Source organism: Magnolia sinica, chromosome 18 (genome assembly GCF_029962835.1).
Source record: "Magnolia sinica isolate HGM2019 chromosome 18, MsV1, whole genome shotgun sequence".
Classification (NCBI taxonomy): domain Eukaryota; kingdom Viridiplantae; phylum Streptophyta; class Magnoliopsida; order Magnoliales; family Magnoliaceae; genus Magnolia; species Magnolia sinica.
In genome coordinates this window covers 53,343,229-53,361,849 of record NC_080590.1, presented here as the reverse complement: position 1 = coordinate 53,361,849, position 18,621 = coordinate 53,343,229, and the positions used below count along the sequence as shown (strand labels likewise).

Sequence of the window (18,621 nt, the reverse complement as noted above, 5' to 3'; positions counted from 1 at the left end):
CATGTGAATGCTCTATTGTGAAAGTTGTTACTTTGAGATTTTGCATATTTCTCTAATTGGGCTTACTTTTTGGGCTTGGTTTCCGTCTTAACTAGGTGACTAGGTGAGTTGACTCGCTGAGCCGACTCAAGGCTTTAAGGTTTTAGGTTTATAAGGTTTAGGGTTAGGCTGATTGGGTTGAATGGGCTGAGTTTAGAGTTTAGGATTGGGGTTCATAGGGTTTAGGCTTCTAAGGTTGAGGTTCGGTTATCCATCTATTAGTTCAAACTCAATTAACTTATCAGCTTAGGGTGGATTGTATAACTCGTACCACTCATTCGGTATATGTGATGTTCCGAGTTACTCACATGAATTGAAATATTTAACTACGACTACTAGAGTTGTACACGAGTCGAGCTGAGCTGAGTATTGCCCAGCTCGTGCTCGGGTCACACTGCCTGAGTCCCAGCTCGTACTCAGCTCAGCTCGGCCTTCGAGCTCGGATGCCCAGCTCGTGCTCGGCTCGTCCAAGTTCGAGCAGATATCGAGCCGAGTTGGAGCAGAGTTTTCGGCAGGGAGCAAGATTCAACTGTGTTCGATCTCGGTAGGGAGCAGATAAGCTCGGAACTCCGCCGGCTGTGAAACTGTCTTGAGTTCTTTTTATGTTAGTTTTCACCATTTAAAACGCGGTGGGAATTCATTTCTGCACGTGAAGTTGATATATATACAGCCATCCTGACCATCCAAACTGTGGGTTCCTTAAAATCACACCAATCGAGCAATGACAACCATCCAATCATTACCTATCGAAATGGACAGTTATGGTAAGATAAGTCGTCCAAGGTAGAACGGGAAAATCAAATGGTTATAGGAATGGGTACAGTTCTTATTTATGTACAACTTGCTACGTGTACGATCGATGAGTTACTCCACCGCTTTCTTTTTACTCCTTTTAAAATCGTCTAATGTTTTCCCACTTGTTTTGAAACGGTAGTCCGCGAATTCCTTCCATTCTTTGATCCTTTGGTTTCTATGCTACGCTCGAATGCGCGTGAGCTATGACATATTTCAAAACAAGTGAGAAAACAAGTGGGGTATATATACCCCTGGTCGAGTACCGAGTCGAGCCGAGTTGAGTTGATTTCGAGTACTATTCAAGTTGAGCCGAGTCGAGCAGGGCCAAGCTCGTGCTTAGCTTGAACTCAATTCAAGCACTAAAAATCAGCTCGTGCTCAGCTCGAAGTCATTTCGAGCCGAGTTGAGTCGAGTATTTTCGAGTCGAGTCAAGCGAGTTACTAAGCTAAATCTGTCCATGTACAGCTCTAACGACTACCCATTAACTTTTCCCACTCGATGGACACTAAAATCAATGGTTAATATGTTGATTTAAAAATTGGGTCACTTTTACTATGATCTAATAATTGAAAATTGAAATGTACGGTTTATTTATGATAAATAGGCATGTGATAAAATCTCAGGTCAATTGAATCATGTGAAACATGTGATATAGAAATCAAAGGTATAGGTTAATGGTATTTTTGTAATTATATCTGATTTAAGAGTTTTGAGAAATCTAATGATTTTAGGCATGTTTCTAAGCAAAATTTATAAAAAAATTCTCATCTAAATCATTACAAATAAAGAATTATTCACAAAACGAGTTAAAATTTAGGTTAACTAAGAAAAATACTCTTAACAGACAATATAGTAGACTTAAGCTAAAATGGAAATATTAGGGATGTTATGTTTTTTTTTTTTTTTTGTTTTTTTGTTTTTATTTATTTATTTTACTTCATCTACTTATATCATGGCACACCTACTAAGTGGACCACTTTGTCCTTCGAAAGGAGTATCTACAAGGGTGACACCCACATGATGGATGGCTCCGATACTTCAGCCGTGTCAAGCTAGCTAAAACGGAAATATTAGGGATGTTATGTTTTTTTTTTTTTTATACTTCATCTACTTATATCATGGCACACCTACTAAGTGGACCACTCTGTCCTTCGAAAGGAGTATCTACAAGGGTGACACCCACATGATGGATGGCTCCGATACTTCAGCCGTGTCAAGCTAGCTAAAACGGAAATATTAGGGATGTTATGTTTTTTTTTTTTTTATACTTCATCTACTTATATCATGGCACACCTACTAAGTGGACCACTCTGTCCTTCGAAAGGAGTATCTACAAGGGTGACACCCACATGATGGATGGTTCCGATGCTTCAACCGTGTCAAGCTAGGTGGCATACGTGGTGGCGTGTGCATATTAGCTAACTTGCACACTACTCGTAGGCTCGGCAAAGCTCTAATAATCTTTAGGGCGTGTTTGATTTTCCAATTATAACAGTAAACAACTGTAAATGGGTCATGATCATTTAATTTTGTAATTTAGTTATCACATTATGTGCATTTGACTCAAACGGTAATTATGTTACGTTGTTTGTTTTATCTTGAAATTATGGTGGTTTTTCAATGTAAGAAGGTAATGATTACATTTTACTTCATCTAATTCATTCACAAGTGTATTTGACCCTGGACTTACGCAGCCATGATTCCTCGTCAAACGAACACCTATAAATGATAATATGACTCATTTACCTTGCATTTTACCGGAAAATTGGAAAATCAAACAGGCCGGTTTGTTCCAATGCTCTCGGTGCATTACAATATCATACATCATGTCCATATTCATTGGATCTTAGGTCATGTTCCACAATCTAAACCATTTACAAGCTTGGCAAAGGAAAACAAACAGCTAACTCTTCAGTTGAAGTACTTAGGAACTTTTATTATTTATCGAATATGAACCGTCAGGTTAGTTGTTGCTTGGTGGGCCATTGATTTGAAATTTTAAGATTTTCCAGTAGTAACGTATTTAGTTAAATCACTGACTTGATAATAGACACAACCCCAAATTGAATTGGATATAGTGCATAACATGTCGTAAATGTGTGGGATGAATTCGGTAAACCTCTGTCCTTTACACACAAGTGAATAAAGGCAAGAGATAGAACCGCCTCGAGTTGCAACGGGGTTAGTAGCTGCGTTAAGGTAAATCATGCTAGGAACCTATAGGGCTATTTTCACAAATTGAGAGCGACGTGGTTATAACTTTCATAAGATCCATTCCATCCATTAGGTGCTATATATAATTTTAACCATTAATAAAAAAAAAAGTTCATCATCATTCAAAGCTCACGCATGCTGCACAGTAGGAAATAGTTGACATGGAATTCCAACCATTAGTTTTATGTAGGACTTACGGTAGTGTTCATATACCATCTGATCCATTCATCATATGTGAGCTCTCATCTGGATGAAAGAATTACCCAAAAATCACAATATATTAAAACCAAGGTGGGTCATTCCATTTGAATTTATAGGTTTTAGGTATCCTGAGTGTTATACCATACTAATGTTTGGGATCAAGCCCAACGAGGGGTGTTGTATGTGATGAACGGCACGGATTTACGTCGAGTCTTCTCTCCCACACTAGTGGAAGTATATAGTCGTTACCAAAGTAGATTGTGCGGACGTCATCAGGATCTTTGCATGCCACCGTAAATGTATGTGCTATATCCACATTGTTAGCCTATTCTGTGAGGTCATTCTAGGGCATTAACCAAAAAATGAGACAAATCGAAAGCTCTAAGTGGACCACGTCATGAAAAAAAATAGTAGGGAATGAACACTTACCATTGAAAACTTCTAGAGACCAAAGAAATTTTGGATCAAGCAGAAATTTGTATTTTACCTTCCTATTTCAAGTAGGTCCATGTGCTTATGAATAGGTTGGAACATAAACTCCCGGCCCCATGAAGGTTTCAACTTTGGGTGTCATTGTCTCCGTTACTTTTAGTGGTGTGGTTCACTTGAGCCATGAATCTGCCTAAATTTTGAGTAATAATATAAAATGATCTCTAAAAATAGATGGACGGTGTGGATATAACACATACATTATGGTGGGCCCTAATGAACATGTTACATCAACACACCACCATGGTGCGTGGCACGCCATGCTATCTAGGTGCGGATTAGCTAATGGCAGGTTGACTGATGTATATTTTGTATCCACACCTTTCATCCATATGGGGAGATTATTTTAGGGCAATATCAAAAGAAATAGTTAAATCCAAAGCTTTAGTGGACCGGCATAGAAAACAGGGGAGAGAATGACGCACATCATTAAAAACTTCTAAAGGCCACAAAGTTTCGGATCAAGTTGATATCTATGCTTTTCCTCATTTCATATCTTTTTTAACTTTTAAACAGGTTGAATATTAAAAATTATGGTGGGCCATAGGATAGTTTCAATAGTGGGAATCACTCTCCCCATTCTTTTACGTGGAAGGGCCCACTACAGCTATTTATTTGCCTCATTCTTTGGTTCATGCTCTAAAGTGATATCTCAAAATGGATGGACTGTGTGGATGTAACATATACATCATAGTGGGCCCCACTGAACTTGGTGACGGCACTTCAGTAGCCGAGTTGCTACTCAGAGCCTGATTGTTGGGAAACGGATTGGCTACTGCCCCGCCACCAGCCCCATGCTGGTGGTCGGTGTTCTGTGGGCCCCACCATTATGTATGTATTTCATCCGTGCTGTTCATTCATTTTTAAAGATTATTTTATGCTTGATCATAAAAATGAGAGGAATATAAATCTCAGGTGAACCACATCATAGGAAAACAATAGTGATTGAATATCCACCATTAAAATCCTTTGTATGCTTGTACTGTTTATTTGACATCCAATCTGTTGATTAGGTCATACGCAGATGGATGAAGGGAAAAAAAAACAAAAATCAGTTTAATAAAAAACTTTTATTGTCCGCAGAATACTTTTAATGGTCGACGTTCATTCAAAACTATTTACTATGATGTGGTATACTTAAGATTGGGATATATATCATTTTTGGTCTCATAGACTTAAATGATATATAAAAATAGATGGACGGCATGGATGAAACACATACTTCATGTTGGGGCCCACAGAGCACCAACCATTAGCCAGTGGCCCGTGGCAGGGGAGTAGCCAATCCGTTTCCTGAGCAGGAGCTTTGAGTGGGTCTTATCCACACCGTCCATCCTACCATTTTAAGAAATAAAATAAAAAATAGGCACATCTAAGGCTAAAGTGGACCACACCACAGGAAGCAGCGGTTATAATGATTCTCAACCCTTAAAACTTTTCTAGGGCGTGGCCCTTAAGAAGTTGTCAACGGTAATAGTTTAATCTCCATTGTGTAGTACAATTAAGTCATGGATTTATCTAATTTTTTGTACTATACCTTAAAATGATACGAAAAAATAGATGGACGGTGTGTATAAGACTGATACATCATGGTGGCCACCAAAAGCTCCTGCCCGTCAGGGGTGGTAAGGATGCAATCTGCGTCTCCGATTGTTTCCATTCGGCGTGGAACATGGTTTCAAATGCTCCGTGAGACTACTCCCGTTTTACTTTCCAAATAAACCCCGGTCCTTTCTCGCTAGCCAATTTTTTCTTGCTCTCTCGTTACAGAGCTTTCTTCCTCTCGCTCCAATTTCTACCGAAGAAGCTGTTCAGATTCGTCGATCGGACGACTCTTTCTCTATCTATCCATGACTATGCTGACTCCTCCTCCATTAGATGTAATGCATATAAATACCAAACCCTCTCCGTTTTCGTATCCTTCTCTTCGATACTTTCTTTCCTTTTTCTTTATTTTCTCTACTTCCTGTAGCGTCTAGGGTTTCGATTTTTCTCCACCAATCGGCCCCAGTTCCAATTCTCTTTCATCTGTATTGGGTTTTAGGGTTTCGATTCGATCTCTAGGGCTCTGTTCTCTCGGATCTGACCTCCGATTCATGCGTTTCTTTCTTGCAGCAGGAAGACGACGAGATGCTCGTCCCGCATTCCGATTTCGTCCCCGAAGGACCGCAGCCGATGGAAGGTGAGGATCACCTCATCAGAATTCGATTTTCCCTAGTGCGTAGCGGAATTCAATTATTATTATTCACTGGAAATTACTGGAATTTGTTACTGTTTTTGTTTTTATATTAGTAGTGCAGCAGCCGGAAGCTGCTGCAAGCACGGCAGAGAATCAGCCGGTGGAGGATCCTCCGTCGTCGAGATTCACATGGACAATTGAGAACTTCTCTAGGTTGAACACCAAGAAGCACTACTCCGACGTTTTCTTCGTCGGGGGTTACAAGTGGTACGGACGCAGGATATGTTGATCTTCTTTGATCCTGGTGCTTTTAAGTTTGGATTGTTAGATTCGCTTGATTATTTGATTTTTCATGTGGCAATTTGGGGGCAGGCGGGTGCTGATTTTTCCGAAAGGGAACAACGTGGACCATCTTTCGATGTACTTAGATGTTGCGGATTCTGCCAGTTTGCCTTATGGATGGAGTAGATACGCGCAGTTCAGCTTGGCTGTGATTAACCAAATCCACAACAAGTATACAGTAAGAAAAGGTATCTTCAGTCCCCTATATATATATATATTTATGTGGTCTATCTATCCATCTCAACGTAATTGTCACAGCCTCGTCCCAGTTTTTTGGGGATATCTCCATGTCCTGATTGAGCAGTCCATCTTTCTATATGCACGCACATGTATCTATATTATATGGGCAGCAATCAATGCTCCCACTGGGTACCCTACATGTGCAGATGTGTATGATGATCCTAACCATCTGTGCTAGGGGCTCCACATTGATTGGCCGGTAACTGAAAGTAGGCAATTTAACCTTGTAAAAAATGATCTGTCTCCATTGAATTGCAACTTTGCTAATTTTTGTGTTTTTGTGTCCATTTGCATTTACACTGCTCAATACACTTTGAATGTTTGATTAGTGGGATCCTTGGTTTATGGCCCATTCACTTTTGAGAAGTGTCTAATTTGTAGTCTGGATCTTGTACATGAATGCCCCATGTACTGCAATTCTGTAAATATTTGGGGGCACTGTGATCCTCGGGAACATTGGAGAGAACTAGCATGAACGTCGTACTTCATTTGGAGCATTATGTGATGGTAACAATATTTGTTAGCTCTTAACTTCTAATTTTTGCATGTCATCTCTATGTATATTTTTGTTTGTAATTTAATATGATTGGTGGTGGTACGTGAGTCATTGTGTGGTTGACTAGATGCATTGTAAAATTTCTTTTGATGGAGTTTTTTCGTATATTACTATTAAAAAAGATAAAAAAGATGGGACCATTTGAATATTATGCCCCACAGTCATGAATCTGGTTGTAATCGTGACTTATGTTTGTGATGTAGACACACAACACCAATTCAATGCACGGGAGAGTGATTGGGGTTTCACATCCTTCATGCCCCTCAGTGACCTCTATGACCCGTCTAGAGGGTATCTCGTGAATGATACATGTATAGTTGAAGCCGAGGTTGCTGTCCGTCGAGTCGTCGATTACTGGACGTACGACTCGAAGAAAGAAACGGGTTATGTTGGCCTTAAGAACCAAGGGGCGACCTGTTACATGAACTCTCTTCTTCAGACTTTGTACCATATTCCCTACTTTAGAAAGGTTCGGATTTGGTCCGGGTTTTCTTTCGATAACTAGTCTGTTTGATCTATGTTTAAAAGGAGAAACACTCTCTGAATCATGTATTCCAGGCTGTATACCATATGCCAACGACTGAGAATGATATGCCGTCCGGAAGCATTCCCCTAGCTCTTCAAAGCTTGTTCTATAAGCTTCAGTATAGCGACAACAGTGTTGCTACAAAAGAGCTGACCAAATCATTTGGATGGGATACGTATGATTCTTTCATGCAACATGATGTGCAAGAGCTGAACAGGGTTCTTTGTGAAAAGCTGGAAGACAAGATGAAGGTATGGCATTCAGTACGGCAGATTGCTGTTGAATTGGCTGTTGAGATTGTTATGATTTTAACATTTGATTCATTGGATCAGGGGACTGTTGTGGAGGGTACAATACAACAGTTATTTGAAGGGCACCATATGAACTACATTGAGTGCATCAATGTTGACTACAAGTCCACAAGAAAGGAGTCATTTTATGGTATTTATTATATGTTCAACTTTGTCATTGTCCAACCATGATGTATAATAAAATCAAAATCTTTCGTGCTAGTACTTGACCTTGCTTACATTCTTATCAGACCTTCAGCTTGATGTCAAGGGCTGCCGGGATGTTTATGCTTCTTTCGACAAGTACGTGGAAGTTGAGCGTCTTGAAGGTGATAACAAGTATCATGCAGAACAACATGGGTTGCAGGTTAGTTACTTTGATACCAGATGTTTCGAGAACAATGTGCCATAACTTAGGACAGAATATTTGAAATTCTATCTTAGTGTTCAGATTGAATTGGACAGATTTAGTGTGATTTGCACTCTTGCAATATGGACACATATACTTTGTGATTGTTTGACATGCCAACACTTGGGGATGTCTGGACACTCCCTGAACTGACATGGCAACTCAAAATCTGTATGGACAAAGTGCCTTATTGATTTCATTTAAAAGCGCCTTATCGATTTCTTTGAAAAGTGCCATGTGTTGTGCACTTTATGCAAAGCATTCAAATACATACATACATACATACATACATACATACATATATATATATATATATATATATAAAAGGTAACATTACCAAGGATTGAACCCTAGATCACTCACATACTCTACACTGTCTTTGCTAGCCTTGGTGTGCCGTAAAGGCCGTTACGTAAAGGTAACGATGGCAACTGTTATACATTACAGGGTCGTAAAGGCCGTTATGGAAAAATGACTTGTAAAGGCCTTTACAGCTCTCGTAACGGCCCATTATGCATCCCGTAAAGGCCCCGTAACGATCCATTATAGGACCAATACTGATTTTTTCAATAAAAAAAGAGATTGTAACAGCCTTTACACCCCATATCGTAAAGGTAATGGTGGTGGCCGTTACAACCATCGTTACTGTTACGGAATACCTTGCTACTAGCTCACCTAATGAGCGAGAGTCACATATGATATATTCTCTACGTTGGACATAATGCTTTGCGTTCAAACATATATTCTCCTTGTAGTTTTTTTTTTCCTTATGTAAGTTCTTATTATCAAGCTTGCCTCCTCTCTCTTAGTTCCAAAATTTTCTCAAGGACATAATATCCTACTTATGATGTTAAAAAGTGCTATATGTTGACGTGAGGCGTAAGCAATGTTCGAATTATCTCCAATATTATTGAAATATCTCCGATATTATCTTTATCTCCAGCTCAGCAATATCGATAACACTGGTAGTGATAATGATAATGTCGATAGTATCAGAAATTTTAGGTATTAGCAATGTATCGCCAAGTATCGCCAACGTATCAATATCACTAATGTAATCGCCAATATTTTCAACCGTGGGAATTCTGTGTCACTTGTATTGCCAATGCATTAATATCGCCAATGTATCGCCAATATTTTCGACTATGTAAATTCTAGGTAATGTTTGTTTCATAAGTGTATCGACAATATTTCAATAATATTGCCAACCTATTGATATCATCAAAATTTTGTTTATTAGAAAAAAAATTTATTTCAATTTTTTTCATGGGCACATGGTTGTAGGTAGTGTTCAATTCGTCATTGATAATATTGATAATATCTTGATATTATCGAAATTGCAACATGCGCAATATTGAGACCACAATCTTTCGTTTCCTTTCCAATTATTAATGATTTCTTGGTAAATATCATATGTTGTTGATATTTTGCAATATCGATGGATGTTTGGATGGAATGTTGGATGGTTAAATAGGCCGGATGGAATGGTTGGACTGATTTCTTACAACAGCACATGCTTTTAAGGCCCCATTAAATGGAAACTTGTTATATATGCATTCTTTTTGTAATTTTTTAATTTCTAAATATGCAAATATGTAAATTTTAACATCTCTTGAAGTAAAAATTCCACCATTTTTCCATGTTTCCTATATCGATATTGTTTCTGTATCCCTGGCCAGCGAAACTTGTAGCGATACCGATACTTTGAACATTGTGGCGTAAGCCACACACTACTTCTACATTTTAAATTGAGGATGTGCTTGGTTGTATTGATTTCATGATATTCTGCACCAAATTTAACTAATTAATAATGAAATTTAACAATTTGATGATATTTCGTCCAACCAAACACAACCTATGGGGGTGTTTGTTTTTCAATTCCCTTGTCTAAATGCATGTAAATGGGTAAATGATTAATTACCAATGTAATTTCTGCACCTTTTCTATGCTGACAATGACTGCTTGCTTTTTAAACACTAAAAGCGAGGATTGTGGGAATTTCATGTTGGGCCCATTGTGATATGTGGTTTATCCACATTGTCCATCTATTTTGTAGGCTTATTTTAAGGTATGAATCCAAAATCGAGGTGGATCCAGAGCTAAGTGGACCACACCACACGAAACAGTTGCTTGAACGCTTACCATTAAAATTAAAGATCTTTTATGACCATGATTTCCTATGGTGTGGGCCACTTGAGCTTTGGATCTGCCTCATTTTTGGGCTCATGCCCTAAAATTTTCCGGTAAAATGGATGGATGGCATGGATGTCACAAACCGTACAGTGGGTCCCATGAATGTGAGTCCATCCTTTTCAAACAGCTTTTCAAGGAGGAAATACTCATTTCTGCCAAATGCGTAAATGGTAAATATTTCCTATTTACCTGTATTTACAGGGTGGAATTGAAAAACAAACACCCTCTAAAGTGATAGGAAAGGGGTAATGATTAAGTATAAAGGTAAATAAAGAGCAACAAAACTAATTTAACTCTGTTACTTATATTATTTTACTAAAATCATTAAAAAGATTAATAATTTTTTATTGAAAATAGAAAAATGCAACAAATAATTGAAAACATTAATTGATTCGAATATTGTAATGAAAAATAACTTGCAATGTGAGCTACATAGCGTGTGACGTAGTCTATGTACCATAGGCTACATGTGACTTAAGCTATTTTCGTAAACTACGTAGCGTTAAGGCTAAGCTACGCTACACGCATGCATTCCACTTGCACAGTGGATTAGTCTCCTCAATTAGTAAAATTTTCCTACTTGTCCTTCAATAAAAATAAATTAGATTTGATAAGCCATGTAATGAGACTCTGAAAATGATAATTATGCCTTGTTTTAAAATGTTTATAATCAAGCAGCTGGGTCATTCATAATTGGCATGGGTCCCAGTTTAGCCCAGCCCATGCACTGTGCCTGGATCTTAAGCTTGGGCCCGGCCCTTTGACCAAGGTTTAGGGGCCTAGGTGGACTGGACAGCAAGGGCCCATGGCCACCTGTAATTGGCGTGCATGCACACATTTTCTGTGTTGACCCCAATACATTGGGATAAGGCTTAGATGATGGTGATATTTATTGTTCGTGGAATTTTTCTTTTCATCAGTTTTGATCTTTTGTTAAGTAAATTTCTTTGTCAAGCCGAATGTTTCTTATTCATAGCCCCGGGCTTGCTCACTCTCTCGATAAAAAAACTCTTTTATAATGGTTCAATCTTACATTCTAGGTCTTAGTTTCAATTTCTGTTATAGGTTAAATGGCATAACGAAAAAAGCACATGCCACTTTTGCTGTTGTTCTTTGGCTGAGGTTTCTAAAATTTTTTAACAGAGCAAGTGATGGTCCCAAAATTTTACCACAAACCATTTTTAAAAATGATTATTGTGTATTTTTTTATTTTTATTTTTTTGTTGATTGATTATTTGTTAGTTTAGATTTCTGCTTTTTCTATTTGGTTTTGATGGGAACAACATGAATGGTCTTATTAAATTTCATTCGATCTTTATGATTTCTGTTGTTTAGTTTATTTATCAATTTCTTTAATTAGTAAGAATTGTTTATTTGTCCACAAAAGTTTGAGTTTATTTGGAGTTTGTCATGCCGAATGCTTTAGGACACTTTGACAACTTGCAGTTTTGCCATGTTTTTGAGTAACACTGGTAAACTGCTGAAGTTGATGCTGATTTTTGGCAAAGAAGCTTCTCTTTTGACCCATTTCTAGGTAGAATAATTCATTCCACCAGTCGTGAATTGAAACCAACTCTGTACTGCAGCCGTGGTTAGAATAGTTGGTTTCAGTTTGCAACTCATTCTACATTGTGACCTAGTTGACTTGGTTTTTTGGTACATCTTGGATGAAGCAAACACCAGGCTAAGGATGAAACTATCCAAATAACTGAGTTGGCCGTTGGGTGAAACCGACTCAACTCAATATGTACTGAAACTGATTTAACTTTGTGGAGTTAACCTGGTTTTGTTCAATATTTGATTTCATGAGCATGTTAGGGCACTCGCCTACCACTAGAACACTGGTAATCTGATAAAATGAATTGTTTCTTTAGATAGTTTGATCTGCCAGTAATATGAGGTGTGGTGGTGAGACAAGCTAGTGTTAGGGTACTCTCCTACCACTAGAACACTGGTAATCTGATAAAATGAATTGTTTCTTCAGATAGTTTGATCTGCCAGTAATATGAGGTGTGGTGGTGAGACAAGCTAGTGTGAACATCCTCTATTTTGTAATTTTGGTTTTGCTTGTATAACAGTATCCAACAAGTCTGGACACTGATGTTTCTTTTCACTTTTGTGATATGCTAGTTTTTATGGATTGAAAAATTTGTCCTTCCTTGATAATACTTTTTGTAGATGTTTACTATAATTTATGACCATTTCAGGATGCTAAGAAGGGCGTCTTGTTCATTGACTTCCCTCCTGTGCTGCAACTTCAGCTAAAACGGTTCGAATACGATTTCATGCGGGACACAATGGTAAAGGTTGGTATTTTAGCGAGCGGGTGTTCTCCTGTAATTTGTGGCTATTTTTGGAGCCAATGTTACATTGCATGTACATTTCACCAACCTACAAAATTGGAGTGAACTTTTGTCAAATTTGGATTGATTTAGCAAATTGGTTGGGCTTGGGACCTGGGTTGACCCTGACCTGTCCCAATTTGAGAGCCTCACCTGTTGCAATCCCAAGACTCTAGTCAATTTGGTGCTTTGTAAGAAGGAATGCCATGGAATTATGTTCAATGATGTTGTGGAACTGGAAAAGATTGAAAGATATCATGTAGGGATGGGTACCCATGGAATTCCTTGAGCTCAATCTTGATGTTCCTTTGCAAACATTGAATCGGCTAGAATATGAGGGTGGTTAGCACTGTTAGAGATGGCCACAGTGCAGTCAAGCACATTTCTGTTCCAGTCAAGGAGAAATATTTGAATGAGGCCGAAGTTGAGATATTCTTACAGGTTTGATTGATCCCCAGATTTGGGGTCGAAGAGGATTCAGTGACTGCCGTTAAGCAAAGAATAGATAGCTGAAACTTGCCTCTCTTGCTCGCACTATGGATGAACTTAGGGACATTACAGCTTCTTGTGATATGGTTCTCTCTCACCCCATGGGGTCTAATAATGACACTTACCATATGGCTTAAGTGCTCCACCTGTGCTTGAGCTTTTTGTTGAGGAACCTATCCCTTTTTTAATGTTTTCTGTAATGTTTTTCTATTAGCCAACTTTTTTTCTTTATAAAATGGAAAAGCTGCCTTCTTTTCATTTATCTTGGTTTATTGAGCCACTATTTCTGGGATCATATATAGTAATTAGTTGTGAAACCTGCCTTTTCTTTTGACCATGAACTTATGTATGCTTCATGTTTTAACCTTGGAAGGTGAGGATCTAATTCCTAGCATGTTCTTTCTTTATGCAGATAAATGACCGTTATGAGTTCCCATTGCAACTAGACCTTGATAGAGACAACGGAAAATATCTTTCTCCAGATGCAGACAGAAGGGTTCGCAACCTTTACACACTTCACAGGTACCATGCCTGAGGAGCATTATTTCCTGATGTGATTGATCGTTGATTATCTTTTACTGCTCTGATGACATGTCATAATGGCTTTAGTATAACAGTTTATGTTTGGGTGTTCCCACTTTTGGAGGCAGACTGGATGTGCTCCATCAAATTGGTGGTGAGATGGGGTGGGTCAAAGTGATTCTCATCTCACTTGAGATTTGAGCTGGAAAAGGGGGAATAACAGAACAGAGTCCCACCTAACAAAGATTCTGCTTTTCGTTTTGTTCCAAATGGCACAGGAAACTAAACAAATCCCAATTCGGGTGCACATCCAAATGGGCCCTTGTATCACTCCAATTTTCTTCTCAACAAACAAGGTGCCTGTTTGATTGGTGTTAGGTGGGTCTAACTTAATTGTCAGATAATTTCTTCTAGACATTTGTAATGTTGTCAAAATCGTTATCTTATCGCAAATCGTAGTAGGGGTTGAATTGTATTGGATCGCAAATCATATCGTAAAATATTGAAAAAAAATGAAAATATAAATAAATCAGGATTTTTTTGAAAAACTCATCCATCTTCCTTTTGCCATTAATGTGCACCAAGTAATACCATGTCATGATAGTGTTAAAGGATTCTCATTCCTTTATTTTTTGTCTTCCATGAAATTTCCCTTAAAAAAACAGACAAGGGTCCTTTAATAATTGATGTTCTTGTTACCTTTCTTGAATGTAGAATCATGGTGGAAAAGTGGCCTTTGATACTGTAGACCGACCAAAAAAGATATTTTGATTTCTAAACATCATTCCATAATACATACAAGTCAGCATGATCATAACCATCCATAAAAGCATTACAGGTAAGTCATACATCAATTTGGTGTTTTCGCTAGTTAAGAAGTAAAAAATCACAAAAAAGGCTACATGATTTAACGTTGATGATAATATATATAATTTAATATCTTATAAAGAACATAAAAATAATCTACCTTTTCTAAATGATTCTTAAAGCCTCCACCAATTTAAAAACATAAAATGAAAGCCAGGTAATGCATGGGCATTTTCACACCGGGCTCGAGTGGGGTAGCCTGTGGGATGTGAGGAAACACTCGAGGTGGGCGGCCCATGTGAGGCGGTACCCATGTGATGTGGGGCCCACGAGGGGGGTTCGGCCGAGGTCCTAACCCATGCGATGTGGGGCTTGGGCTATGAGATAAAGGGATTAATTCGCCATGCTCTATCAGTTTGAGCTTTTAGAGCAAGTGGTTAATTGTCCTGTATCACCTAGTGAAGCTCAAAATAGAAGAGAACAAGTATAATTTGAATCGTAAATTGTAGGATTCAGATCATAGAATTGTAGGATTCATATAAAAAGGGATTCAAATCCTTTTGCTTAAGATTCGACTAAAATCGTCAATCGTAGGATTTTGACAACAGTATCTGTATCATTATTTGATGTTAGTGTTGAAGTGATAAAGTCCCTTGATATACATTGATACACTACACTCTGACAGCTTGAGCTTTTGGAGTGAATGGTTGTTTGACATGGTATCAGAGCATAGATCCTGTCATTCCGCATTCAACAGATTGAGAGGCGACACGTCACCTTGCTGACATCAGCAGCGGTACGGATACATGGACTTCGTTTAAGCTAAAAGTTTAGGGATTTGATAGATCTTGATTTTAGAAGTTTTGTCATGATTTTTTCAGAATTTATTGGATCTCCTTTCATGGTATTTTGGGCGAAATAGAGAAATTCGAAAATCGGCCCTATATTCCATTTTTCTTCGATTTACCTCAAATCGATAAGCTTTTCTTTGGTTTCTTTGCTCAAGATGGACTGAAATCTTCCTCCCAAGCTACCCATGGTGGATTTTTTTTACTTAAGATCACTGTTTGAGAGGTTTTTAATCTCAAATAGACGTGCGGTTGGGCCATTTTCACTCGGTTAGGGCTTTTTTGGCTGCATTTCATGGTATTTTTGGATGATTGATATTTGTTTGAGGTTTATCTCTTATTATCTTGAAGGATTGAGTGAGATAGAGTTGTTTGAATCAATCTTACTTGGCGTAGGGGCTCTCTTGGCATAGATTTATCTCTCCCAAACTCTCCTTCTTCTTCTTCTCTCTCAATATTTTCCTCTCTTCTTCACATTATCATCATCAAATCTCTCTCTACCTGGAATCAGAGCGGAAAGTCCTATGTTCGAATCTCGAGAGCAGCAAATATGCCTCGTTAATATATTATTCTCCCACGGGGGGTCCGGAAAAATCAGGTCCGGCCCATGTCAGTATGTTCCCGTGTGGAGTTCCCACCCCGCACGTGCCGGGGGGGGGGGGGGTGATGAAGTGATAAAGTCCCTTGATATACATTGATACACCACACTCTGATAGCTTGAGCTTTTGGAGTGAATGGTTGTTTGACAGTTGGGTGGATTAGGAAGAGATTTTATGGGTTATTTTCCCTTTGAAGGGAAGGAATCTTACGAAGGTTGCATTTGGGCACTGGTAAATACTGTGGTATTTCCATTAGTAAGAACATTGGAATGCACTAAAATTGTGCTCCACAAACCACCTGTGCAATTATAGCACCAGATTTTACAGCACTTTCAGCAAAGATATTTTTTACTTTTTGGACAGAGGTAAATGCTAGTATATTTTAAAATGTAGGCAAAGGTAGAAATATTACAATATCCCATTCACACCATCTTTCTAGAAAAGGGGGAAAAAACTTCCCACCTTCCACCCAAACTGGCCTTAAATTTATTGGTGCTATCTGGTGATTAAAAATGGCAAGACACCCTAACTCTTCACACATGTCATCTGCCATCTGCTAAATATGATTAGGGTAATTGTCTTCTCGTTTTGGCCTGTCCAGAGTTTATGATTGTAACTATAGATTGATTCAATGCTGTATGTTGGGTTGGAAAAATGCTTGAACCTAAGTAGGTTATTTTCCTTTGTGTACTGTACTGGTGGATTAGTTGTAAATTTGACTTTCAGCTATCTTGTATGTAATCTTTCTATGGTCATTTAGCTGACAGAGTGTAATGCTGGTTTTATGTGCTACTTTGTAATCCTGAAATAATAATTTCCCATATGACCACCAGGTTGAAGTTCTCTTCTCGATCCTTAATGTCGTGCCTGAATTATTTCTTTGACTTTTAGCTAATTTGTGAGATTAAGTAGATCTGGCAATTCCCAGACTTCAATGGTCTTGTTATCAATGCTGCAAGTGTCCATCTTTCTATTATATGATTGGCATTAGAATATACATCAAAACTGATATTTCTTTTTCTACCTTGGTTGCAGTGTTCTCGTTCACAGTGGTGGTGTACATGGTGGACACTATTATGCTTTTATCAGGCCAACTCTCTCTGATCAGTGGTATGTGATTTGTATGTCATATGCAGGTACCTATGGTCTCCTATCTGTTGTACATGATTGCTTGGAACTGAATGTGCAAGCCTTCATTACTAGCTATGGTTGCTAGATCCATCTAATCGATGGCTGAATGGAATGATTTATTTGAATGTAAAACTGTCGTGATATGTTCTTGTCATGTGTGGACCACGACTTGGTAATTATTCAAACAACTTAGGGCAGTCTAATTGTGTGCCATTTGCTTTATGTTTTTTTTTTCCTCAGAATGTTCTTTTCACCTGACATTATTGAGGAGTCTATTGCTTGATTTCTGATTATCTAGTATTGCCTTTCACTTCATGTGCACATGCGGGTGGCTTGCATGCACATGTAACATGGCTGCTGGTGTGCCCGCACGTGTTCACTGTCATTCATGCCCGCGTGGCAATGGGTGTGTGCAAGTTGCTTTTTACATGATTAAAACCTCGTAGAATAGTTTCAGACACACGGAGCATTCACCATGATATTCTAAATGGCAGTGACTCATTTACTTTGCACAGCATACATGTACGGCAATCCACATTTAACTATTTGTGGGGCCCATTGTTAATGGAGCATAGCCCTAAAAATTACCCTAATTGAACATTCCTAAATGACCAATTGTTGGACATCAAATGGATGTCTAAAAATAAATTGATTCTGTCCAAATCCAATGGTCCAAGTCAGATGGTTAAGATTGTTTGTGTCATGTGATCTCTAAGTTGAGCTGCATCCATGATGCACCTGTTGATTGAATTGTCTGGGTTGCTATACGTGTGCAAGTGTATAGTGGAAGATGGTGGTGAATGCAGACTAGGCAATAGTTCTATGCAACTTATCATGACTGGGATTTTCCACACCTTAGAATGATGGGGTACCTCCATGTTGATTGACAATATTTTCTGTTTTTAAGGTTCAAGTTTGATGATGAACGGGTAACAAAAGAAGATGTGAAGAGGGCACTAGAGGAGCAGTATGGTGGTGAGGAAGAGGTGAGGGCTTCAGTATTAAGTATATTTCTTGGTACTGCCATGCTTTTTGGTCTTTTGTAATCAGTTCAATCTGAGTTGTTTCTTTTATCTGCTTGTATCCAACAGTTACCTCAGACTAATCCTGGCTTTAATAACACTCCATTTAAGTTTACGAAGTATTCAAATGCATACATGCTTGTGTATATTCGTGAAAGCGACAAAGAGAAAATAATTTGTAATGTGGACGAGAAGGATATTGCTGAACACCTTAGGGTAAGATGCTTTTTACAGGTGGCTTAATTTTTTTTCAGATTACTTTTTATGGAAGGATGATGTGTGTAATTAACATCCTTTTCAGATAAGGTTGAAGAAAGAACAAGAAGAAAAAGAGCACAAGAAAAAGGAAAAAGCAGAGGCACATCTTTATACCATTATAAAGGTTTTG

The 18,621-nt window shown here is 38.3% G+C and overlaps 1 protein-coding gene across 6 annotated transcripts in view; it reads left to right on the top strand.

The window, feature by feature from the left end:
- The first annotated feature begins 5,414 nt into the window (after positions 1–5,414).
- LOC131232742 (ubiquitin C-terminal hydrolase 12-like) overlaps positions 5,415–18,621 on the top strand; it is a 61,858-nt gene continuing 48,651 nt past the window's right edge. The window contains exons 1-14 of one of the 6 annotated variants that reach the window (XR_009164926.1): positions 5,415–5,618; positions 5,854–5,920; positions 6,031–6,184; positions 6,290–6,447; positions 7,259–7,524; positions 7,614–7,832; positions 7,914–8,022; positions 8,123–8,238; positions 12,681–12,779; positions 13,717–13,826; positions 17,116–17,190; positions 18,119–18,197; positions 18,303–18,449; positions 18,535–18,615. Coding sequence is in view for 4 of the 6 variants with exons in the window: in XM_058229207.1 (XP_058085190.1) it covers positions 5,589–5,618; positions 5,854–5,920; positions 6,031–6,184; positions 6,290–6,447; positions 7,259–7,524; positions 7,614–7,832; positions 7,914–8,022; positions 8,123–8,238; positions 12,681–12,779; positions 13,717–13,826; positions 17,116–17,190; positions 18,119–18,197; positions 18,303–18,449; positions 18,535–18,615 (1,710 nt within the window). In the remaining 2 variants the exon portion in view is untranslated. The remainder of the gene's footprint in view (positions 5,619–5,853; positions 5,921–6,030; positions 6,185–6,289; positions 6,448–7,258; positions 7,525–7,613; positions 7,833–7,913; positions 8,023–8,122; positions 8,239–12,680; positions 12,780–13,716; positions 13,827–17,115; positions 17,191–18,118; positions 18,198–18,302; positions 18,450–18,534; positions 18,616–18,621) is intronic. The other 5 variants (XR_009164925.1, XM_058229209.1, XM_058229206.1 and 2 more) reach the window with 5 other exon arrangements.